The sequence below is a fragment of the Lepidochelys kempii genome, chromosome 6 (assembly GCF_965140285.1).
Source record: "Lepidochelys kempii isolate rLepKem1 chromosome 6, rLepKem1.hap1, whole genome shotgun sequence".
NCBI lineage: Eukaryota > Metazoa > Chordata > Testudines > Cheloniidae > Lepidochelys > Lepidochelys kempii.
In genome coordinates, this window is record NC_136385.1 from 85,465,746 (window position 1) to 85,492,846 (window position 27,101).

At 42.3% G+C, this 27,101-nt stretch overlaps 1 protein-coding gene across 3 annotated transcripts in view; it reads left to right on the top strand.

Annotated features, from left to right (window-relative positions):
* Positions 1–27,101, top strand: part of AKAP6 (A-kinase anchoring protein 6) — a 405,099-nt gene that overhangs the window by 373,690 nt on the left and 4,308 nt on the right. For all 3 annotated transcript variants that reach the window (XM_073348987.2, XM_078853347.1, XM_078853346.1), the window contains one exon: positions 12,973–16,396. In XM_073348987.2, the coding sequence (XP_073205088.1) occupies positions 12,973–16,356 (3,384 nt within the window). In that variant the 3' untranslated portion in view covers positions 16,357–16,396. The remainder of the gene's footprint in view (positions 1–12,972; positions 16,397–27,101) is intronic.

The window sequence follows — 27,101 nt, forward strand, 5'->3', positions numbered from 1 at the left end:
GATAATCTATTCCACTTTCTTTTTCCATGCTGCAAAATAAACAACAAGGTAGTAATATATTACTCCTGGGGGAATTCTGCACCACTGTGCCCATGCAGAATTCATGTCTCCCGTAGATTTATTTGCTTCCCTGCAAAAAAAAATGACTTTCTGACAAGGAAGCTACAAGAGCAGTCATGTACCCTCTCCAGCAGAGCAGGTGCATCGTTTCAGGTGCCTGGAGAAGCTGGCACAGAGGTAAATCACCATGGGGGAGATAGGGCTGGGTATGCCCCAGTCGGTGGCTCCTACCCAGCGCTAGGCTTAGTTGCTAGTCCCTGCTGGACTGAGGGAAGAGGAGGACCTCCCCTGGCTGACGGAAACTCCATCCTCCAACCCCGCTTCCTGCCCGCATCATCCTCAACTGCGGGGGGAAGAGTCACAGTATTGGGAGCTGCTCCCTCATCCACCCAACCACTGTGCATCTGGAGCCCCCTATACCTAGACCCCCCTGCCAAGCCACAACCTCTTGCATCCAGACCCCGGATGAGCCCCTCACCCCTGTATCCAGACCACCCACTCTGACCACCATCAGCTCAGCCTCCACATTCAAACCCCCACCCTGACAAGCCCCACCCCGCTGCACCTGGACTACCCCGATGAGCCCCCCGCACCCGATTCCCAGCTCACTGAGCCCCCAACTAGCTGCACCTTATTCCCCACCCCAGAAAGCCCTGCTCCCCCAGCACCCAGACCCCTCACTGAGCCCATCCCTCCACATCCCCCTTTCCCGAGACCATCCTCCCCACACCCAGAGGACCTACTGAGCCCCATCCACCTTCACCTGGACCCCTTTCCCCTTTCCCCCAATGAGCTCCTGTGCATCCAGAAGCCCCCCACATCCAGACACCCCACCAAGCTGCCCACACCTAGATTGCTCCACACAGAACCTTCTCACCCCACACCTGGATCCCCGCACAATAGGCCCTTCCACACTTAGACCCTGCCAGGCTGAGCCTCCCTGCCCCACACCTGGATCGGGGGCCAAGGCTTGGAGTGTGTGCAAGGCTCTCTCCCTCTCACTGGCTATCTTGGTGCATCTGGCATGGAGGGGCAGATCCCTGGGGTGATTTTGAGGCAAGATCAGCCCATGTGTTGTGTCAGGATTGGGTGCAGCCTCACCATCAAGTCTGTATCTCAGGCAGAGGGTGGCCGCAGGGTGATCTCCCACTTCTGTGCAGCCAGTGGCCTGTGCTTCCCACTGCCTTGATGGAGCCTTCACATTTATTTATTGACAAATAAAATATGCAGAATTTTGCAGAATTTTAAAATATTGTGCACAGGATTTTATTTTTTTTTAGTATAGATTTTTTAATTTTTAGCACAGAATTTCCTCAGGAGTTGTGTATGGTATTTCTACAGGTCTGAACACAAAGACATTCCCTTCTCCAAAAGTCAGTATATTAGAACTGCTGGCTGAATAAATCCTTCCTGAATAACAAAGAATGGGTACTGAGGTCAGTCTTAGTAGCAAAATATGTAATATTCAGAAAATGGAATCTAATGCACTTCCAATCTATGCAGAATGTTAGAAGAATTGTCAACTGCTGTTTTAGTACAGAAAATAAGATCTATGACAAAATACAGGAAAATACACTAAGGGTCAGATTTTCAAAGGCACAGTACCCACGACTGAAGCCAGATTTTTAAAAGAGCTTAGTTCCCATTTAGTCACCTAAGGGCCAGATATTCAAAAGTGCTCAGCACATAGTAGCTCTCATTGTGACACTCCTGGCCAGATTCCCCAAAAGAACTCAGCATTCAACGTGAGCTCTCTAGACCATTTATTTTGGTGTCTAAATGGGACCTGCGAGCTTTTGAAAATTGGAACCTAGTAGTGGGTTCTGATTCCTGAGTATTCCAACCAGAATGAAGGTGTGGCATGGATTCATTCATACAATTGTGCTATAACATGTCTCTCCTACATGATGTCTCTCCTAGAAGCAATATTCTGGAGATTATATTTGTACCTAACACTCACTGACCTCATGATTATGCTCTGGGCCAGTGTTGTTTTAAAAAAAATGATGATAGAAAAACAGAAGCTAAAAAATATAATGTAGCAGACTTGGATGCTTTTGAGCCTTTGAAAATGACTGTTGTATAAATTGAAATGCCTTGCTCATTGCATTGTATCTTTTATGGCCCCAATCCTGCAATGAGTGCCTTGACGGTAGGCTCGCCGCTTATGTCTTAATATTCTCCTTGAAGAGTTAATAAATAAGAAAATATTTTTAAAAGAGGGGAAGGAATCCTTTTTTCCCCATGGTCTGCACAGTAATTACTTCTACCTTAAAAGGTCCTATACAGTTGGATTTTAAGACCCTGATTCTGCAAACACTTACGCATGTGTATTTGCAGGATGTGTGGAAGTATTTGCATGATTGGGCCCTTAACATTCAATATTGTAGGACCTTTTATCTTAGGAGCTGCATATCCTTCTAACACATATGCATAAGTGCTTGCAGGATCAGGGCCTAGATCTGTAATAGTTTTATATATACAAAAGCAATTTTAAGAAACTTTAAAGTTTTTAAAATGTTAGTTATTTTGTTTCTCTGTCTCAGAGGTCTGTACATTTGGACATATGATAGGGAAGACTGGCTTTACTAGTGGAGAAATATGAAAAATTGTACTCCTTTTTTAAACTGTGTAAAACATTTCTAATGTGTTTTTTTGTAAAATGAGGCACATACAGAAATGCATATAAAATATAAATGTACACCTTTACATCAATATTTATGTATAAATATACATGCATATATATAAAATAGTAAAATGTAAATCATAAGTAAAAATAAGTAATGATGTGCTGAATTTTGTTTCTCTTTATCTATATGACATTTGTGTCATCACTGTTGCTCTAATCCATATTCAGGTCTTCATGCTGGTGTGCAGTAATATGTAAATTTCCTAGCCAGCTGCATTAAGCAGTGTTTGTTTATTCTGTTTCTTTTGGCACTGCATATAACTGAACTTGTGCCAAAAATGTGGCAGCTTCAGGGAACACGATTCGGGTAGAAGGAAGTTGTGAAAGGAAGCACACATCGTAAGTCTTTACTCTGTGAAAGAGCAAAATCAAAGTTTCTGTTCACAAAAATATCTGTATTAAGAATGGAAAATAATGTGTTTGTTAAGGTATAATGAGCAAACGGAATCACTTCAGAATACTCTGTTTACATTGGCTTTGCAAACAAGGATACAATACTGAGAGGTTGGTGAATTTTGTCGTCAGGAAGGGTGGCTAAGATTAGTGAAAGATGAAAGTTGGAAGTTTAAAATAAATGATTTTAACATGGTATACTAATCTCTCAACACATAGCATTTAGCTGCATTTAAATTTAGACAGCTGTGGCATTTAAGTGTTAAAAAAATTGCATTAATGATGCATAGAGCTATTTACTTACGCTGGCAGTCCTTTCAGTCTTCCAGTCTGACACTTCCTTTTTTATCCAGCCAGCTAATTTCCCCTCTTTTGTGAGGAGTAACTGTTTTCACACTACTGCTTACCCAGCAAGCCTCCTCATTGTTTCATGCTTAATTATCTTCTTGAGCTTCACCTTCTCCAGTAAGGGAGAAAGACTGGGCCTCCCCACAGCTCTAATGAAAGCTAGGTTTTATAGATGCACTGTGTGAATAAATGCAGTGTCTGATCTAGCAACATAATAAATGAGTTCCTAAACTTTATGGAGTCACAGCTAATCCAGTGGGTTTATTCAACAGTGCAGAAAGAAGCTGTATTTTAAAAAAAAATGCTTTTTTATTTTAAAAGGGGGGGGAGGACTTTCATTTATCATGGAATCGGATACCATAAAAGTGTTCCAATATCTCTAAACATTATACAAAAATGCATCACAAATATTTGTTTCAGTGCAACTCAGAGTTTCTCCTAAGTCATGTGGAAGCCTTTGAGCTGTACACATTACATTTCAAGCTGGCATATTAACAACATTAATATTAATATTAATAGCCCTCTGCTCTTCACTTGTTACTGTGCTGTACAACCTCTGATTCCTGTCTACACTTGTTACCACTCACAAACACCCAAATAGCAGTTGTGGAAAGAGGTGCATTTTTGCCTAGCCAGACTGCTACCTTCCTCTCAAATGCAGGCTTGGCCACAGTTGTCCATTATTTTGTCACCTAGAGGTTGAATTTTTGCAAAGCACTTTATCTTGGGCTACCTAGGGAGGCTACACAGAAGCCAAGGTAGTTACTACACATACCAGCCCACTTCTTAAATAAGAAAAATTGATAGGAATATATAACACTGGTGCTTTGAACCCTATACTTGCTTCCACTGCAATTCCAGATCCAGTTCAAACTTCTGGCTGCCCTCTTCAAAGCCCTATTCCTACTAACCTCCAGGTCTCCCTATCTCTGAGTATCACTCGCTACGGTCAACAGGAATGTTTCAGCTAATGGAGCCCAGAAAAGGATGTCTGAAGCTCTGGGACAGAGAGGGACTTCTTTGGGACTTCTTACCACTGGAGATTAGGGCTGAGTTTGAGGCTTGCCACATTTAGAACATATAATTTGCCATAATGAAGGCGCCTGCAAAATCTCAGGGAAGTACTTTCCATTGTAATCAGTTTCCAAGAATTATTCTCCTGAATCTTGATTTATCATTAGGACAGACAGATAGTTCTCTTGGACATGAGGGGGACTTATGTATCTGGGGAGACTGACTGGCAGAACTATAGTGGTAATATCATACTGCTCTAGCTATGTTGGTATATCTCTCTGTGTGGACACTCTGTTACAGAATAAAAGTGTATGGGTGTGTGTGGGGGGTATAGTTATAACTATAATTCAGGAGTAGGCAACTTATGGCACGTGTGCCAAAGGCAAAATGCGAGCTGATTTTCAGTGGCACTCACACTGCCTGGGTCCTGGTCGGGGGGGCTCTGCATTTTAATTTAATTTTAAATGAAGCTTCTTAAACATTTTAAAAACCTTATTTACTTTACATACAACAATAGTTTAGTTATATATTATAGACTTATAGAAAGAGACCTTCTAAAAACATTTACATGTATTCCTGGCATGCAAAAACAAATTAGAGTGAGTAAATGAAGACTCGGCACCCCACTTCTGAAAGGTTGCTGATCCCTGGTATAATTATACCACTGTAGTTCTGCCAGTTTGCCTGTGTAGACAAGCTCTTAGTTAAACCAGCACAAGTTTATGTGTAGACAGAGCTACAGAATTGCTGATCTCCAGTTCTGTGCCTTAACCATAAAGACTGTTCTTTCTCCTGTTAGTAAGGTCACTGTGTGCATTTTGGTCCAAATCTGAGATGCTGCTGCAGACAAACTCCCACTAACTTGAATGGGAGTTTATCTGAGTAAGACCTTAGGAACTGGCCTTTACTGCATGTGGAAATGCATAGCAAATTTCTGTTTTTGTGTGAAGCTATGAATGTTCTTTCTAGGCTTTTCATTAAGGATTTGTGCTGGACTCTCTCACAAGGAGGAGAAAAATGCACATATGCCACAAAAGCAAAGGTGAAACCAAAATGACATTCAGCAGCACAAAAAACCCTGTCATGTAACCTCTTGACAGATTAAAAGAAAACTACAAAGCAGCAAAAACAACTGCCAGTAAAATGTGCCATGTAGCCAGATGTTATCATCAGGGAAAAAAAGCCCACTTACATAACTTGGCATGTAGGTCGACGATTGTAAACCTATTTGGATGACAATGTGATGGAACTAAAAAGGTGTCACCTTTTTTCGTTGCAGCCTGTTTTGGGATTCATAACGGTCACAATGTTTGAATTATTTTGTTAAAGAAACCCTCTCAATGTGAATCTTGTGAAATTGCCTAATAAAGAAAAATCCAGTTCCTGACAGAGCAGCTTTTAAAAGGTGTAATTCTGAAGGTTTCTTCTGAAAAACTTCACAAACATTTTCCTCCTCCTCTGACAAGATTTAAAAGGGTCTCTTCAGTAAGCGAAAAACTGATGAAGTCTCCTGCACAGGAACCCGTGGGAGGATCCAGTTGTAGGATTGGGGCCCAACTGCCTACTCACAGAAAGGGCTTGCAGTCCAGCCTGGGTAAATGCTACTCCAGGAGCAGAACAGGGACCAAACTGTGACCCAGTTAAGTCCCCGCTTCTCCAGTGATTCATGGGAGAAGTAAGTTACACCAGCCATTTTCCTGGCACGGGTTATTTCCTTTTCCACGTTGGCTCAGCTCTGCTGACTGGTGTGTTGAAGGGGAAGGAGCTGAAGCCAAAACTCCACACTGTTGCATTCACTTTCTCCCAGCACAACATGTGGCACACTGGGTAGCCCATCGAGGGAAGTTCGGGGACTCCCTGCACCCCTTTAACTCCCCAGTGCAGGCACACAGCTGATTGACCCAAAAGTGCTCCCTAATGCGCAGATTAAACAAACTTTAAAAATAGAGGAAAAAATTGGAGGGGAGGGAGTGTTCGTCTGATTTTTTTGAATGACAATAATCCAACTTTACTAGTAACTATAGTAAGTACACATTTTGCAGATAGGACTGGTTGTTTTTTTTTCAAATTGTTGCTTTCCCTTTAAAAATCCTTACAATTATTAATTCTGGGTTTTTTTTAAAGTTGCTAAATGAACTAGAGAGAAGTGTCATTTTAACATCCAAAATTTGTATTGCTTCCACCTTTTATTTCTGAGTGTCAAGAAGAACTTGAAGCATTGACATGCCTGTGAGAAACTGAACAATGACAGAACATCAAGTACCCCGTCCTCCACTGAAAAACCCTGTGCATGGACACCCACAATTGAGCACAGCCCCACTGAAACCTGTGGCTCTCCTCATAGGTACAGGAATCTGCCCGCATAGATCTTAGTGCGAGATCTTGGCCATGCTGCTGGGATGGGCACCGTTCTAAGAACCTGTATAAACAAATACTGTAGATAGAATAAAGGGGGTCTGAGAGGAGGGAAGGATAAATGGGGGTAGGGGAATGGAAAATCTCTGTTTTTTCCCCTATAGAAGTCCTCCTTTTGGTGCCTCAAAAACTGGACTTCACCCTGTTGCACACATAATGCCTTTTGAAGTAGATGGCATTTTTTGTGTGTGAAGAGTGTAGAACTGAGGCTAATTATTTCAAAGCAGAGCAAGGGAAAATATTAACCTGAGTCCTGGATTTTTTTTTTTTTTAATAAACACAGAGTTACAGATAAACTCCTGTTTTAACCTTAATTATAGTAAATAGATGTGTTAATGATTGGTTTCTCTAGTGGGGTCCGGTACAGCGTAACCCATCATATTGTAATGAGCAGGTCCTTTCAGCAATACTGCTTATTAATTATGAAGTGTAGGTGTTGATAGATGAGGACAGTTCTCTGGTTGGCTATCATACAAGGAACCCCATTTAGAAAATGAACATAAGTGAAGCAGAAGTGAAGTGGCGACTGTAAACATGACTATTTCCCTCAGCAGAAGTACTTGGCATGCTGGCATTTTTCAAAAAACAAAATCATGTTTGTCTTTCTTGAATGTGAATACATTCTTGGAGGTGGGGGATGGTTTTTCTTTCTTTCATTTTTTCCCCTGTTCCATAAGTGCAGTTACATTTGGATAATAACAGCAGTTGAGGGATTTTGTGGGAGGGGGAGGGGAACAGAGTTTATATTTATTATTGTAAAAGCTCTTTTTAATGTTAATTCCTTTAAAAAAATATAATGGTATGTGGGGGTTACATTACAGGGCTATTTCACCAACACAAAGTATCTGTACTGAAATAGTACATGCAAATGAGACTGAAACACAGGGAATCATTGTTTAACTTTAATAATAACTTGCTAGAGAAAAAGACAAATCCATCTCTGTATTAGTAAAGAAAACAGTACAGGAGAAATGCATTATCCTTTGAAACTTTTTTCTTAAACAATCACAGGGGATGAGGAAACAAATCTTTAGATGGTTTTACAGTATGCTTCTCCCTGATAACATGTTTAGGGTAGATCAGTGGTTTAAGCAGTAAAGCCCCGATCTTACGAATATTTAAGCACATATTTAACCTAGCTCACATGAGTAGTTCTAGTGAACATGATAGAACTACTCCTGTGAGTACGGTTCTGCATATGCAAGTTTTACTTGATCAGGGCCCAAGTTGCAAATACCTAGACTCCCTTAAACCACACATGCAAATCCCAACAGGGTGCATTCAACTTTTCACCTTCAACTTCCAAGTCAGATACAATTTACTGTCTGGTAGATTTCTGGATGGAACCTTAGAAGGCTATCTGCTGTTTGCTCAATGGCAATATTATAGATGCAGTGGTATATATAATATGGATAGATGTATGTCTTGGCTTGTTAGGTCAAAAAATATTTCTCTTGTCTACATGTGTGCCGTTTGGCTGTTGCACTCCACACCAGATGGGGTTGCATTTAATAGTGTTGGTATATAATTTGTGGTGTACTTTGTGATCTTTTGAGACTACATATACTCTCTTGAATTATTATTTGTATTAGGCCAAATCCTGAGATCTTTACTCAGTTGGGAGGGATTTTCAAAAGTGCTCACTCTTAGCCTTATTTTACGATTGATTTCAAGGGGAGCACTCAGGTCAACATGAAGTGCTTAGCAAAATTCCACCTAATTTCTACTCTGTCCTTGGTCAGGCAAACTCCCATTGCTGGCAAGTCCCTTACCCCAGGATTCAGCCCATTCTTTGATCTGGGCCCTGAAATTAGAACTAAAATGCTGGGCCAGATCCTCAGCTGGTGTAAATAAAACAAGCTCCTCTGAAGTCAATGGAGCTTCAGCAGTAGCTCTGTCCCACTGGGTTCTTAAGGATACTCATTGTTAAAAGGGTGAGATATATAAAACAAATTGAAGTGGTAAAGTACTGAAATATCAGGCAGCTTAAATACTCACAGGCAATCAGTTAAACCAGCTAATTTCCAAAGAAGTATATGTAGGTGTCATAGATTCCTCTCCCCAACGGTTTGGTACCCGGGGTGAATGCCACAGAAGTTATTGGGATTTTTGTCTCTGACTTCAATGGGGCCATGATTTCACCCTGTAGAACTCACAGTGGTGAAGAAGCCAGGCGCTTTCTAGAACTCTGAAGATTGTCCTTCAGTGGTAATCCCCGTTTGCTTGTGCTAGAATCATAAAATGTTTTCAGTATCCTCTTGTGTCTGGTTTTCAGGATCAGGACATCTGGCTATAATGGACTGTTCATTTCTTGGGTAATGTGACTCAAGGAGTGATACCTTGGGCCAGAATAAGTCAAATGCCCCTGGAATCAGCAGGTGCAATTTCCATGAAGGACCGTAGTCAGCACTGATTGAGGTGGTGTAAATTACATGGTATAATTTTGAAGTCAGTGGAGTTTTGCCCATTTATAGTACCTGAGGATCTGGCCTTTCATGCACAAATCTTTTATTTTCTGGAGCAGTTAACTAAATACCCACCCTTTTGCTCTAAGATGTCAAGTAATTTCTAGCTATTTAATTCTCAGAATGGGAGAAAAATAAAATTAGAGAAGAAATTAGAGGGGAAAGTTTTTTCATAGGTCACTGCCAGGTGTGTGGGACCAACCCTGAAAAACTGTCTGGAGTTATTCCAAACATTATCTCATTGAATGCCAGCTTAGTATCTCTGCCATAGGAAGAAGAAGAAAGACCCACGACATTAGAGAGAGATGAAAGGAAAGCAGTGAAAAGAAACTGCTGCCATTTCTTTTACTCCCTATCTTGACTCTCCTTCTAAGAAACATTAATTCAGACATTTAGAATGTAGCACAGATATTAGGGGCCAACAATAGTGGGGAGGAGAAGGGCTCAGTCTCCCACCCTCTGGAAGTTTAGAAGTAAAAGGTTCCATCTTGTCTGCAATTTCAGATTTCTACTGAAAAATCCACAAGGTCTAATTTAATAAAATAACCATAAATCTGCTGCCCTGGCATCCTGCCTATGCATTTAGGGGCCTGTTCAGGAAGACATTTCACATTACACAAACAAAGTCTTCTGAAATTTCTGATTCCCTCCTGCTGCCACCATCAGTGCAACCACGGTGGGACATGGTATGCCACACTGTTCAGCACTTCACTAAGCCCTACACCCTCCCTGCTGCTGCTCTCCCAGGCTGATGTCATGGTGTCCGAACTCCTTCCGTTATTTGAGTAGCCTGCCTGATTTTGTAAAAGGAAGGGGAAAATGTACTCTGTGGCCAACAATGTGAAATGATTTATAATTGCGTTTCAGTGACTTGAGCTGGGTGTTTCTTCTTTTGGAAAAAACTTAGTCTCAGAAAACCGTATACATCTAAATGATAAAAAGTAGGCTTTGACGTAACAGAGCACTCCGTTAAGATGAATGGGCTGAGGTCACACTTTTGTGTGTGTTTTATTGTTTCAGTCTGTCTGACTTTCAGAACAAACAAGACAGCAGAGTGCTAATTTACAGTGGGAAGGTTATCCTCCTAACCAGGAAGAGCCAAATGTATTTCTGAGAAATAAAATCTGATTCTACAGCACATAAAATCTGTGGAATTTGCTGCAGATTTCCTGCCTTCACAGATTTTTTTTGCAGTTGACAGCAGCTTAAAGCAGTAAAATCAAATGATTTTTGAGACAGTTTGTAGTAATGCATCCCAAATGCTAAGTGCAGAGTTGTCTGGAGTAATAAGAAAATCCAGAGAGAAAAATGGGAAAAATTAGTAGACTCTCTTTAGATAACATGATTTAGACTAGTTTTTATTTAATCCTTGTAATCTTCCTGTGGCACTGAATGCTCAGGGTGTTGATAATTGGATATATGGATTTTTACCTGCGGGTTAATTGTTGGAGTCTGGCCCAGGTTAGTAGTGACCAAAAGAAGTAATCATCAGAGTTGGTACCCTATATTCCCCACTTCCCCATTGACAAAGCTGTGTATAGCATTCAGCTCTCCAGGTGGATGTACATTGGTGCCCACATCTACATACATCTAGCAAACAGGTGTTTCAGCTGCGTTTTCTGAGCTGGTGAGCCATATTTAAGGGATCACGCACCAAAGTATCCTAGAAAAAAAGAGAGAATACCATAATAATTCTTTTTATAATAGATTCAGTGTTTGATAACTACACTCCCCAGTCCTCCTCTTTGCTACAGCCCAATTCTATTTCAGTAGCTTTCTACATCAGCTGTGGTCTAGATTGTTGTTTGAGCACATGCTCAGCTCTATACATGCATATAAGAAAGCACTCTTGCCTCATGGAATTTCCAGTCTAGTTTAGACCCAGACAATACAGTACACCTGACAATCACAGTACACAGGAGAGATCGTTTTTGTGTAAGAATTTTTTCTGGATGAATTTGAAGGAAGAGAGACTGTGCCATATGTCAGAACAGGGAGACCATAAACAACTAAGAGCCATTAAACAACTAAGGATTGCAGAGCATAATAACACTCTGTGCCAAGGAGGCCAAAGGAGTAGCTGACATAGGGCTGGCTAGCTATGCTAGCTTTGTGGCCACTTTGCACCTCAGGAGCAATGCAAAGGGGCTGGAACAGAGTCAAGGATCTGGGCCATCGTCTAAATGTAAAGATACTCAGCGGTAAGGCTGGTTTCAAACAAACAAACATGTCAGGAAAATGCCTTCAGATGAATGCCATTGAAGAAAGCATTCAGCCTTACTATTCATTTCTTCAGTTGTGTTCTATCCTTGAGATATACAGATCCAGACAACGTCCTAACAAACCTTTAGCTATGGCATCATGAAAAGCAGTGTTATATTTAAGGACTTGAGTCATTGATTTCTCTTTTGCACGTCCCCATCGCTCACTGATAGTAGGTCTATTGCAGATGAGCCAAAAGTCTTCCCTAAATTGTAATTCACCCTTGCAAGATTACATGGACATGGAGAGGAAAATGAAGAGGAAGATGCCATAAGGTGAAATTCACTTGTGTCCAGAAAGCCAGCCCAAGACCTGTGTACCACTTAGGTTTTTTTTATGAAAGCTTCAATGTGGGACTGAACAGGTGTGCTCTGGCCTTATGCTGACTTTCTGAATGGGTTGCCATCATGTTTCCTTTCACACAGGTCTGTTTCTGTTTATTTCTAGAAGAAAATATTCTTGAGATTAGCTTTAAGTGTTGTATACACATAATTACAAATATTATTGGAAAGTGACAAAAGTCTTTTAAAAAAAAAAAGTCTAGCTCAGTTATTTATTAGCACTTTCCCAGAGTACAGTGTCAGCACAGACAATATTTGAAATGAATGTTGTATTTGATTAGACTGATTGATTGTTCTCACCGCTGAGGATTTAGCATTCATTAGTCATACTAACCAGTCATTAGTACTGCCTTTATCAGCAAGCAAAGAATAAACAGAAATTCTAATAAAAATTCATCACAGTGAATGTACTCCATACCTAAGCAAGTTTTATGACTGTCAGTGTATTAGATTAGCTGTTATAACATTGGCAGCATAAAAGTTTCTGTTATAAAAAGTTTAAAATCCTTTAATGGTTGTTTACTTTGAATCTAGACACTTTTAAATTTAAGTAGGCTAAACAGATAATCTCTCAAATCCAACATAATAAAGTGCTAATAGTTATTTTTTACCTACTGATATATTTGTATGGGATCCCTTTTAGCTATTAGACTTGTGGTTTCCTAAGCAAGTTGTACTAACCTGATTTATCAGAAATAATCTCTATGGGAGAGAAATCAAAATCCTGTATCAGAGGTTTTCAACCAAACAGCAAACGTATTCTGGTATATACAAAAAAAGTACAAAAATGGAGACCATGTTTACATTTAACTGATTTCACTCTCATATGTCCATTTTAACTTTACTTTAATATCATGGTAAGTGCTCCAAAGAAATAAGCACTTTCACTGCCTTTAATTTACATGCGTTCAGTGTATTTATCCTTATTTCTCTAGTAATTTTTTTAATGTATAATTATTTTTTAATCTTTGTAATTTTTTTACAGGAGCCCCTGAATGTTATTGATCCTGGTTTGATGGACCTAAATGGTCAAAATGAAGATGCATTAGAATGGGATGAAACTGATATAAGTCATAAGCTGATTAGCATTAATGAAGAATTAAATGAACTTGATCAAGAACAAAAGCAGGATCATCCAAAACAGAAATCTGCTTCAGAAGAATGTGGTAGTAATGACTTGAATCAAGAAGAACGTATGAGTGATCATGAAACTCCTCTGTATTGTTCCAGCATTACATCACCTCCTAGCCCTCACATTTACCAAGTGTATAGCCTCCACAATGTAGAGTTATCAGGAAAAAAACATATACCTCTCTTGCAAAAGACTTCAAACTTCCCCAGTGTAACACAGTCTAATATTTTAAATAAAAGCCTTAAGGACTCCCCACTTTCCTCTACCAAATCTCTGCCAGACCTAATAGGCAGGACCACTTTGGCAAAACCATTCAATTATATGTACCATAGTGGAAATATAAGCAGACATTCTGAGAGTGAAAGCAGAATAGTCAGTGAAGGTGATACAGAAACTTCAAACAATTCTGAAATTTTTTTGTTAAATGATATTGAAGGAACCGAGAGTAATCCTGAAATTGGGCCTCTGGAAGTCCATATGAGTGACACAGTTGATGTGATAAAACAAAAAATTAAACAAGAAGAAGAGGACCATATTACACTTTCAAATAATTGTCACTCAACTTCTTCTGCATGTTGTGCAAGTGGAAAAGAGGGAGATCTAAATGGTGCTACCCAACATACCTCTGATTGTTTGGAAGAAGAATTACAAGGAAAACATGATGTGTTTACATTTTATGATTACTCTTACCTCCAAGGCGCCAAACTCAAATTGCCAGTGATGATGAAACAATCACAAACTGACAAAGCATGTACAGAGGGAACTTTACTTCATGGTTTTTATTTTGATAAAATACCCTGTAAAGCTGAACATCAATCTGCAGAGTTACACCCAGATGAGTTTATGCATGAACTTACTTTGGCAAGTGTCTCCAGAGAATCAGATCCCACTTCTTGCAAATCTGTGGAGAGTGCTAGGAAATTAACTGATATACAGAATGCAAAACAGGTTTCACCTTTATCGCATAGCTCTTCATTAGAATCTCTTTCTGTGGCAGGTGATTTGTTTGGCTCAAGTATTTTTAAAGCTGGCGATGGTCTTCAGAGAAGCACATCTTTGGAAAGCTGGTTGACTTCATACAAAAGCAATGAAGATCTTTTTAGTCATCATGGCTCAGGAGACATAAGTGCAAGCAGTGATTCTGTTGGAGAACTCAGCAAAAGGACATTAGACCTCCTGAATCGTTTAGAGAATATCCAGAGCCCTTTAGATCAAAAGATAAAGCGCAGCATTTCCGATATCACACTCCAAAGTAGCTCACAAAAAATGTCATTAGCGGGACAGTTAGCACTAGATATTGCATCCTCAATCAACGAAGATTCAGCTGCTTCTCTCACTGAACTCAGCAGCAGTGAGGACCTTTCTCTTTGCTCTGAGGACATCGTATTGCACAGAAATAAAGTGCCAGATTCAAATGCATCATTTAGGAAACATCTTAATCGGTCAGTAGCTGATGAGAGTGATGTCAATGTCAGCATGATTGTTAATGTCTCCTGCACGTCTGCTTGCACTGATGATGAAGATGACAGTGATTTGCTTTCAAGTTCTACCCTGACCTTGACAGAGGAGGAGCTGGGCATCAAAGATGAAGATGATGACTCCAGTATTGCAACTGATGAGGATATTTATGAAGAGTGCAATTTAATTTCTGGACTTGATTACATAAAGAATGAACTCCAGACTTGGATTAGACCAAAATATTCTTTGACAAGGGAGAAGAGAAGATGCAACCTCAGTGACAAAATTCAGTGCAGTAAAGATGTAAGTAGCAATGAGACATCAAAAGCAATAGATACATTGAGCACTGAAACAGTTTTGAATGGTTCAGTATATAAGCTACCAGAAAATAATGGCAACAGTAAAAACTTATCAGATGGTCATGAACTGGAGCCAAAAAGTCAGACTAAAAAGGATAGTTCTCAGGCTGCTAAAGATCAGTTTGTGGATGACATAGAGAATGGAAATGTTGAAAATACTCCAGACAGTCAAAAGGAAGAGCTTATTAGAACTTCATCCACTCCCAAAAATCTTGGCTTACTTGATGGTAAGGGACCTGAAAACGAAAGTTGCATCTGCGAAGCATTTACAGATAGTTCAGATGATTCACATATGGATGGTAAAGAGACTGTTGAACCATCAAATATATCCACAAGTCTTCTACAAGAATGTCAAAATCATCTTCAATCTGACGATCATTGCATTGCGTATACTCCCACTAGAAAGCCTTGTATGGAGCCAGTGTCCGAAATGAGAGGTATAGATACACAAGATACTTCTTTACTAAAATATTTACCTAATGATCAGCAAAGCAGAACAAGCACTATTGAAAAACCTACTGATTGTTGTGCAGCTTTTGAACCAAATGAAGCACAGGAGAACACCTCAGCGCGTGGTAGTGATTCATGTTGCAACTGTGAATCTGTTGCTTTCGATAAAAGAAATGTGGACGATTGCTCAGTGCACAGCTTTGTGATGGAGATAATTGACATGGCATCAACAGCCTTGAAGAGTAAGTCACAGCCTGAATGTGAGACAGCCACTCCTACTTCATTAACACAGATCAAGGAAAAAGTAATGGAACATTCTCACCGGCCCATACAACTAAGAAAGGGGGATTTTTATTCTTATCTTTCTCTCTCCTCTCATGATAGTGACTGTGGGGAGGTAACCAAATACATAGAGGAAAAGAGCAGTACTCCAGTGCCCCTGGACTTTGCAGATGAGAGAGAAAACATTGAATGTTTTTTTGAGGCCTGTCCCGAGGAAGAGCGAGTTGAGCAGCAGCCACATTTCTCTTACACTCCCCCTGAAGGATCTCTGGCATCAGGCAAAGTCCTAGAATTATTGGCTGAACCTAAAACTTCTGCTAAATGTAGTAGCTTTTCTTTCTTAAGTAATGACATTGAAGTAAATGTGCCCAATCCTGCCAACCGAAAGGAATCAAACAATCTAAAAAATATTACTGATGATTCACTGACTTTGGACAGCCATAATGAAGGCTTGGACATGAATTCTCTGAAGTTTAGCACTAAACAAAGAAGTACAGGAAAGTCACTTGGAACTGCGAAGTCTAAAGGAAGTATTGCTGCTTCTGCAAAGGCTTCAGCTATAGGATTTCAGTTAAAGCCAGACCACTGGAAAGATAAGGACGTATTGCACCAGGACACTAAAACACTTACTTGTGAAGAAAAACTCCTGAATCTTCACACTGAGAGGCACATAAATATGCACAGATAGAATGTAACCCTCCCGCGCACACCCATTATCTCATAAACAGGTATGTACTATACAGTATGGCTTTGCATATGACTTATTTTTATATGATTGTATAGTGAAAGAGTATGAATCACCATCCAGGACTTTTGTTTTATGATAGCACCATGCTTTATATATATTTGACTGATCACAATCCATCCCCAGTTTACACACCTCTGGTCAACTAATGCATTCGAGACACTGGTTTTGCCCCTGGTTGTTGCATGGACTGAAGCTCCACTCCTGTGGAACACACAAAATCCATTTCAGAGTGGTAGCCATGTTAGTCTGTATCAGCAAAAAGAATGAGGAGTACTTGTGGCACCTTAGAGACTAACAAATTTATTTGAGCATAAGCTTTCGTGGGCTAAAACCCACTTCATCGGATGCATGCAGGGGAAAATACCGTAGGACGATATATATATACACAGACCACACCACACAATCCATTGTCTACAGCCAAGCTCTAAAATACAACTGCATTTGCTCCAACCCCTCAGACAGAGACAAACACCGACAAGATCTCTATCAAGCATTCTTACAACTACAATACCCACCTGCTGAAGTGAAGAAACAGATTGACAGAGCCAGAAGTCACCTACTACAGGACAGGCCCAACAAAGACATGAAACAATGGGTGTTGCCATACCAACTATAATGAGAGTAATCAGTTAAAGTGAGCTATTATCAGCAGAGAAAAAAAAACCTTCTGTAGTGATAATCAGGATGGCCCATTTCCAACAGTTGACAAGAAGGTGTGAGTAACAGTAGGGGGAAAAATAAGCATGGGGAAATAGTTTTACTTTGTGTAATGACCCATCCACTCCCCGTCTTTAGTCAAGCCTAATTTAATGGTGTCAAGTTTGCAAATTAATTCCAACTCAACAGTTTCTCATTGGAGTCTGTTTTTGAAGGTTTTTTTGTTGTAGTATTGCGACTTTTAGGTCTGTAGTCAAGTGACCGGGGAGAGTGAAGTGTTCTCCGACTGGTTTTTGAATGTTATAATTCTTGACGTCTGATTTGTGTCCACTTATTCTTTTACGTAGAGACTGTCTGGTTTCGCCAATGTACATGGCAGAGGGGCATTGCTGGCACATGATGGCATATGTCACATCGGTAGATGTGCAGGTGAACGAGCCTTTGATAGTGTGGCTAATTTGATTAAATCCTATGATGGTGTTCCCTGAATAGATATGTGGACACAGTTGGCAACGGGCTTTGTTGCAAGGAAAGGTTCCTGGGTTTGTGTTTTTGTTGTGTGGTGTGTGGTTGCTGGTGAGCATCTGCTTCAGGTTGGGGGGCTGTCTGTAAGCAAGGACTGGCCTGTCTCCCAAGATCTGCAAGAGTGAGGGATGGTCCTGAAGGACAGGTTGTAGATCCTTGATGATGCGCTGGAGATGTTTTAGTTGGGGCTGAAGGTGATGGCTAGTGGTGTTCTGTTACTTTCTTTGTTGGGCATGTCCTGTAGTAGGTGACATCTGGGTACTCTTCTGGCTCTGTCAATCTGTTTCTTCACTTCAGCAGGTGGATATTGTGGTTGTAAGAATGCTTGATAGAGATCTTGTAGGTGTTTGTCTCTGTCTGAGGGGTTGGAGCAAATGCGGTTGTATCTGTAGACAATGGATCATGTGGTGTGGTCTGGATGAAAGCTGGAGGCATGTAGGTAGGCATAGTGGTCAATAGGTTTCTGGTATAGGGTCGTGTTTATGTGACCATCGCTTAATAGCACCAGAGTGTCCAGGAAGTGGATCTCTTGTGTGGACTGGTCCAGGCTGAGGTTGATGGTGGGATGGAAATTGTTGAAATCATGGTGGAATTCCTCAAGGGCTTCTTTTCCATGGGTCCAGATGATGAAGATGTCATCAATGTAGCGCAAGTAGAGTAGGGGTGTTAGGGGACCAGAGCTAAGGAAGCGTCGTTCAACTGTTGGAAATGGGCCATTCTGATTATCACTACAAAAGGTTTTTTTTTTGTTTTTGTTTTTTTCTCCTGCTGATAATAGCTCACCTTAACTGGTTACTCTCATTATAGTGGGTATGGAAACACCAATTTTTTCATGTTCTCTGTGTATATATATATCTTCCTACTGTATTTTCCACTGCATGCATCCGATGAAGTGGGTTTTAGCCCACGAAAGTTTGTGCTCAAATAAACTTGTTAGTCGCTCAGGTGCCACGAGTACTCCTTTTCACAAAATCCATTGGAGTCAAACTTCTGTTCTGCTGAGTATGGGAATTCCATAGGGTTGATATTCCCAGGTAGCTTCCATTCTCCCTCTTATGCTGCTGAGCTGTCCAGCCTTGTAGAAGCTGTCTCTACCCAGGGACACCCCTTTCTCCGCTCTTCTCCATAGTCAGCTGGTCTTCTGCCATAATCACCGACCCTCTGTTTGCCAGACTTCTGATTTTCCAAATGTTTTGGGTATCCCATGAAGCCTTCATAATATCAGTGCTCTACTGTGTTTCCAAATAATCTTGTGAAAGCAAACCCCTGGGATAGTGGCTAACCAGATTAAATGGAGAGGTATTAATTTATCTGTTAATGTCTATATCCTATGATTCTGGATTTAAACCTGCTAAGCAATTATGAAGAAAAAGGAATGACAGGCCAAATGATTAGTGTTACCAAAATAAGAAAACTTTACCATAAGGGTTATTGCAAATGCAAGACTAAGGTTGTACAGTAAAGACACAAACGTAGAGGAAGGTGAAAAGTAAAGGCTATAATAGCAATCTTAATTGCTCCTTTCTGGTATATTTTGGAACATAAGTAGTAGAGATGAGCCTAAGATGAGAAGTTTGGCTCCAATCTTTGCCAAAGTTTGAAGGAGTTCAGATCGGGTTTTCTGGCTCACATAAATCTCTAATGAAAAGAAATATTCAACGGCATATTTAGCCAGAAAAACAGAGATAGAAAACAGCATATGGCCCAGCTGCTTTGCACCTCCCCACTAATCCAAAGTGGCGTTAGAGCCAGCATAGGTGGCTAGGCAAGAATCACATTAGTGCAGAGGGATCTTCCAACAGTTTACAGCCAGCATAGCGGCACCTATGCCACACTCAGCCCAGCTGCATGTGCAGGGGGTGTGACTGGGAGAAAGGAAGTGTGATCAGGGTTTTCTTACCCTTCATGGGTCCCTGGCTGCCATATTGACCTCTTGAGGTCTTTGGTACACAATGACCTAGAATTGGGGGACTGCCAACTCCACCTTCGCATCCCCATTTCTGAGCTGTGTCATGTGCTCCTCAGATGTATCAAAGGAATTGGGCCTATAAATACAAAATGAGATTGTTGTTTTTGGAAGTGTAACTTTTGCATTTCCTGAGCTAATATGACATTACTATCGTTTTTGTCTCTACTTGTATGATTCTCCGTATGCACACATATACTTGTGCATCTGCTAAAACTTTATTATTTCAGCAACAATTATCTGACACATCCCAAATGATATTTTCATAAGCAAACTATGGAAATATGGTCTCGTTGAAATTACTGTAAGGATGGGGCTAAACTGGTTGAAAGCTCACACTCAGAGTAGTTATCAGTGGTTCTCTGTCAATCTGGGGGGACATATCTAGTGGAGTCTTGCAGGGGTCAGTCTTGGGTCCTCTATTATTCAATATTTTCCTTAATGACTTGGATAATGGACTAGAGAGTGTGCTTGTAAAATTTGCGGATGACACCAAGCATGGGAGGGGTTGCTAGCACTTTGGAGGACAGGATTAGAATTTAAAATGACCTTGACAAATTGGAATATTGGTCTGAATTCAACAAGATGAACGTAAATAAAAACAAGTGTGAAGTACTACAGTTAGTAAGAAAAAAATCAAAGGCACAGATCCAAAATGGGGAATAACTGGCTAGGTAGTGGTACTGCTGAAAAGGATCTGGGGTTATAGTGGATCACAAATTGAATAGAAGTCAACAGTGGGAATGCAGTTGCAAAAAAGTCTAATATCATTCTGGGGTGTATTAACAGGAGACTTAGTATGCAAGATATGGGAGGTAATTGTCCTGCTTTATTTAGCACTGGTGAGGCTTCAGCTGGAGTACTATGTCCTGTTCTGGGTGCCACACTGTAAGACAGAATCTTTGGAGAGAGTCCAGAGGACAGCAACAAAAATGATAAAAAGTTTAGAAAACCTGACCTATCGAGAAAGATTTAAAAAATGGGCATATTTAGTCTTGAGAAAAGAAGACTGGGGGCGGACCTGATAGTCTTCAAATATGCTAAGGGCTGTTATAAAGAGGACTGTGATCAGTTGTGCTGAATGTCTTCTGTAGGTAGAACAAGAAGTAGTCAGCTTAAACTGCAGCAAGGGAGGTTTAGGTTAGAGATTAGCAAAAGCTTTGTGACTATATGGATAGTTAAACTCTGGAATAGGCTTCCAAGGGAGATTGAGGAACCCGCACATTGGAGGTTTTTAAGAACATGTTGGACAAACACCTGTCAGGGATGGTCTATATATAGATGGTCCTGCCTTAGTGCAGGGGGCTAGACTAGATGACCTCTCTAAGGCCTTGTCTACACTACGAAATTAGGTCGAATTTATAGAAGTCGGTTTTGTAGAAAGTGTTTTTATACAGTCGATTGTGTGTGTCCCCACAGAAATGCTCTAAGTGCATGTAGTCGGCGGAGTGTGTCCACAGTACCAAGGCAACCATCGACTTCCGGAGCGTTGCACTGTGGGTAGCTATCCCACAGTTCCCGCAGTCTCTGCCACTGTCATAAATATAAAGGGAAGGGTAAACCCCTTTAAAATCCCTCCTGGCCAGAGGAAACCTCCTCTCACCTGTAAAGGGTTAAGAAGCTAAAGGTAACCTCGCTGGCACCTGACCAATGAGGAGACAAGATACTTTCAAAAGCTGGGAGGACGGAGAGAAACAAAGGGTCTGTGTCTCTATCTTTATGCTGTTTCTGCCGGGGATAGACCAGGAATGGAGTCTTAGAACTTTTAGTAAGTAATCTAGCTAGGTATGCGTTAGATTATAATTTCTTTAAATGGCTGAGAAAAGAATTGTGCTGAATAGAATAACTATTTCTGTCTGTGTATCTTTTTGTAACTTAAGGTTTTGCCTAGAGGGGTTCTCTATGTTTTGAATCTAATTACCCTGTAAGGTATCTACCATCCTGATTTTACAGAGGTGATTTCTTTACTTCTATTTACTTCTATTTCTATTAAAAGTCTTCTTGTAAGAAAACTGAATGCTTTTTCATTGTTCTCAGATCCAAGGGTTTGAGTCTGTAGTCACCTATGCAAATTGGTGAGGCTTTTTATCCAACATTTCCCAGGAAAGGGGGGGTGCAAGTGTTGGGAGGATTGTTCATTGTTCTTAAGATCCAAGGGTCTGGGTCTGTAGTCACCTAGGCAAATTGGTGAGGCTTTTTACCAAACCTTGTCCAGGAAGTGGGGTGCAAGGTTTTGGGAAGTATTTTGGGGGGAAAGACGTTTCCAAACAGCTCTTCCCCAGTAACCAGTATTTGTTTGGTGGTGGTAGCGGCCAGTCCAAGGACAAAGGGTGGAATATTTTGTACCTTGGGGAAGTTTTGACCTAAGCTGGTAAAGATAAGCTTAGGAGGTTTTTCATGCAGGTCCCCACATCTGTACCCTAGCATTCAGAGTGGGGAAGGAACCTTGACAGCCCCCCATTTGAATTCTGGGTAGAAATCCCAGTGCCTGATGGGGCTAAAACATTGTCGCGGTGGTTCTGGGTACATATCATCAGGCCCCTCCGTGAAAGCAAGGGCAGACAATCATTTTGAGCCTTTTTTCTTGAGTTACCTGTGCAGACGCCATACCACGGCAAGCATGGAGCCCGCTCAGCTCACTGTCACCGTACTTCTCCTGGGTGCTGGCAGACACGGTACTGCATTGCTACACAGCAGCAGTTTATTGCCTTTTGGCAGCAGACAGTGCAGTATGACTGGTAGCCATCGTCGACATAGTCCTGGGTGCTCTTTTAACAGACCTCGATGAGGTCAAGGGCGCCTGGGCAAACATGGGAGTGACTCAGCCAGGTCATTTCCCTTTTAAGTTTAGTCTCATGGCGATTCAATCCTACCGGCAGTGCACTGTCTTTTAATCTGAAGCCAGCAGAAGACGATGGCCAGTCGTCATCCTACACCGTCTTCTGCCGAGCACCCAGGTGATGATGATGGCTAGTGGTCGTACTGCACAGTCTGCTGCCAGCAAGATGTATAAAGATAGATGAAGTGGATCAAAACAAGAAATAGACCAGATTTGTTTTGTATTCATTTTCTCCTCCCTCCCTCTGTGAAATCAATAGTCTGCTAAACCCAGTTTTGAGTTCTATCCTTGAGGGGGCCATTCTGTTTCTCGCAAAGCCACCCCCTTTGTTGATTTTAATTCCCTGTAAGCCAGGTTGTCAGTCGCCCCTCCCTCTGCCAGAGCAATGGCAAACAATCGTTTCGCGCCCTTTTCCCTGGATTGCCCGAGCAGGAGCAGATGCCATAGCACAGCAAGCACGGAGCCCGTTCAGCTCACCCCTGCAATTATGACCATTGTAAACACCTCGCGCATTATCATGCAGTGTATGCAGAATCAGCACCTGAAAAACCAGGCGGGGAGGTGACGGCAGCGCGGTGATGAGGACATGGACACACTTTTCTCTAAAACCGCATTCCCCCGCAATTTGGAGATCATGGTGTTAATGGAGCGGGCTCATGCCATGGAACGCCGATTCTGGGCCCAGGAAACAAGCACAGACTGGTGGGACCGCATAGTGTTGCAGGTCTGGGACGATTCCCAGTGGCTGCGAAACTTTCGCATGCGTAAGGGCACTTTCATGGAACTTTGTGACTTGCTTTCCCCTGCCCTGAAGCGCATGAATACCAGGATGAGAGCAGCCCTCACAGTTGAGAAGCGAGTGGCGATAGCCCTGTGGAAGCTTGCAACGCCAGACAGCTACCGGTCAGTTGGGAATCAATTTGGAGTGGGCAAATCTACTGTGGGGGCTGCTGTGATGCAAGTAGCTCACGCAATCAAAGATCTGCTGATATCAAGGGTAGTGACCCTGGGAAATGTGCAGGTCATAGTGGATGGCTTTGCTGCAATGGGATTCCCTAACTGTGGTGGGGCTATAGACGGAACCCATATCCCTATCTTGGGACCGGACCACCAGGGCAGCTAGTACATAAACCACAAGGGGTACTTTTCAATAGTGCTGCAAGCCCTGGTGGATCACAAGGGACGTTTCACCAACATCAACGTGGGATGGCTGGGAAAGGTTCATGACGCTCGCGTCTTCAGGAACTCTGGTCTGTTTAAACGGCTGCAGGAAGGGATTTACTTCCCAGACCAGAAAATAACTGTTGGGGATGTTGAAATGCCAATAGTTATCCTTGGGTACCCAGCGTACCCCTTAATGCCCTGGCTCATGAAGCCGTACACAGGCACCCCGGACAGTAGTCAGGAGCTGTTCAACTATAGGCTGAGCAAGTGCAGAATGGTGGCAGAATGTGCATTTGGACGTTTAAAGGGTTGCTGGCGCAGTTTACTGACTCGCTCAGACCTCAGCGAAACCAATATTCCCATTGTTATTGCTGCTTGCTGTGCGCTCCACAATCTCTGTGAGAGTACGGGGGAGACGTTTATGGCGGGGTGGGAGGTTGATGCAAATCGCCTGGCTGCTGAATACGCACAGCCAGACACCAGGGCAATTAGAAGAGCACAGCAGGAAACGGTGCGCATCAGAGAAGCTTTGAAAACCAGTTTCATGGCTGGCCAGGGTACCGTGTGACACTTCTGTTTGTTTCTCCTTGATGAAAACCGGCCCCCTTGGTTGACTCTAATTCCCTGTAAGCCACCCGCCCTCCCCCCTTTGATCACAGCTTGCTTGCCAAGGAAATAAAGTCACTATCATTTAAAAAACATGTATTCTTTATTAATTGATTATAAAAATAGGGAGATAACTCACAAGGTAGCCCGGGTGGGGTGTGGGAGGAGGGTAGGAGGGAAGGAAAAGGCCACTTTAAAACTTGTTGAATGCCAGCCTTCTGTTGCTTGGGCTGTCCACTGGGGTGGAGTGGTTGGGTTCCCGGAGCCTCCCACCCTGCGTTCTTGGGCGTCTGGGTGAGGAGGCTATGGAACTTGGGGAGGAGGGAGGGCAGTTAAGCAGGGGCTGAAGCGGCAGTCTGTGATCCTGTTGCCGTTCATGAACCTCCACCAGACGACGGAGCATGTCCGTTTTATCCCACAGTAGCCCCAGAGTTTCCTCATGCCTCCTCTGATCTTCCTGCCACTACCTCTCCTCACATTCATCTGCCACCGTCCTGTATTCTGCTGTTGTGTCCCTCCACACAGCTCTGTCAGTGCCGGACGACTGCATAAGCTCAGAGAACACGTCATCATGCGTGTGTTTTTTTTTTGCCGCCTTATCTGAGATAGCCTCTGGGATGGAGGAGGGAGGCTTGGAGGAGGGAGGCTTGAAGGAGGGAGGCTTGATGGAGGAGGGAGGCTTGCAGCTGCTGGAGGAAAAAAAGAGAGTGAAGTATTGAAAAAGATACATTTTACAGAACAATGGCTATACTCTTTCACGGTGAACAACACTATTCACATTACATAGCACATGAGATTTTGGTAGAAGGTCGCATTTTGCATCTTATATTGAGTGCCTGTGGCTTTGGTGTTAGAGATCACACACGCAGTGCCAGGCAACAGAATTCGGCTTGCAGGCGGCCATGGTAAGCCATAGTCTTTCGGCTTCTGCAACCTTCATAACAGCAGCCTCCTCCTTTCCCATACCAAGCAAAGCCTGTTGAGTTGGCCATTTACTGCTGCAGTTTTCCTGTTAACGAGCAGCAGCAGAAACCAAACTAACCCTCTCCCCCCATCCAATTCTCTGGGATGATTGCTTTTCCCCTCCTCCCACCGCGTGGCTGGTATCAGGGAAGATCCCTGCTAGCCAAACGCGAACAGCTCAGTGCCAATGGCCCCCCCTTCCACCGTGTGGCTAACTGCGGGGAGGATTTCTTTTCAGCCACAGGCAAACAGCGCAGTAGGAACGGCCACCTCTGAATGTCCCCTTAATAAAAATTCCCCTATTTCAACCAGGTTACCATGAACGATATCACTCTCCTGAGGATAACACAGAGAGATAAAGAACGGATGTTGCTTGAATGCCAGCAAACACCGGGACCATACACTGCCAGGCCTTGTCATGCAATGGTACCAGATTACTTGCTACTAGCATGGCGTGGTAAAGCGTCCTAACATAGAGGACAGAATAAGGCTGCTCTCCCCAGAAACCTTCTGCAAAGGCTTTTAGTGTACCTCCAGGAGAGCTTCATGGAGATGTCCCTGGAAGATTTCTGCTCCATCCCCAGACACATTAACAGACTTTTCTAGTAGCAGTACTGGCCACGAATGCATCCCAAGTCCTCAGGGCTACTTAATCATTAAAAAACGCTTGATTTTATAACATGTATTATATTTTAAAAGGTACACTCACCAGAGGTCCCTTCTCCGGCTTGATTGGGTTGGGAGGGTATTTCAGTCAGGGTGATAAAAAGATCCTGGCTGTTGGGGAAAACGGTGTGCTGTGTGCTCTCCCCAAGTTCATCCTCCTCCTCATCTTCCTCATCTGCAAAATCCTCAGCCATGGAGGAGAGTATCTCATCCTCAGAGTCCACGGACGGGGTGAGGTAGTGATGGCGGCCCCCCTAGAATTGCATGCAGTTCAGCGTAGAAGCGGTATGTCCGGGGCTCTGTCCTGGAGCGTCAGTTTGATTCTTTGGTTTTCTGGTACACTTGTCTGAGCTCCTTAAGTTTCACGCGACACTGTGTTGCATCTCTGAGGCGGCTTCTTTCCCTCATGGCTTCTGAGATTTTTTGAAATGTTTTGGCATTTCGTCTTTTGGAACGTAGTTCTGATAGCATGGATTCCTCTCCCCATACAGTGATCAGATCCAGTACCTCCCGTTCGGTCCATGCTGGAGCTCGTTTTTGATTCTGGGATTGCATGGTCACCTGTGCTGATGAGCTCTGCATGGTCACCTGTGCTGATGAGCTTGCCTGGCCAAACAGGAAATGAGATTCAAAAGTTCCCGGGGCTTTTTCTGTACACCTGGCCAGTGCATCCGAGTTCAGAGTGCTGTCCAGAGCGGTCACAATGGTGCACTGTGGGATAGCTCCCGGAGGCAAATACCTTCGAATTGCGTCCACCTAACCCTAATTCGAAATGGCGATGCTGATTTCAGCGCTAATCCCCTTGTTGGGGAGGAATACAGAAATTGGTTTTAAGAGCCCTTTATGTCGAAAAAATGGCTTCGTTGTGTGGATGGGTGCAGGGTTAATTCGGATTTAATGCTGCTAAATCCGACATAAACTCGCAGTGTAGACCAGGCCTTAGTCCCTTTCAGCCCTATATTTCTGTCATTCTGTGATCTTTATCCTGACACTTTCCTTTGCACGTATGCGTGTATAATGTTGCATTATATTGGAATAGTGACATCAGAGGAAAGATGCTTGAACAGTTTTTGGGTCTTCACGACCTGACAATTGCCAATTAAGCTCATACTTAAATGAAACCTTAATACACATCTACTGGCTTAGTTACACCATCCACATCAAAATCACTGGATAAGCAGCTGAAATTCAACTGGGAAATTACAAAAGAGATGGATTAGAGTATACGATCAAGTGCCTATATTCTGAGGACTATGTATATATGGAAGTATCTATATGAAAAGTGAGATGAGGACAAAA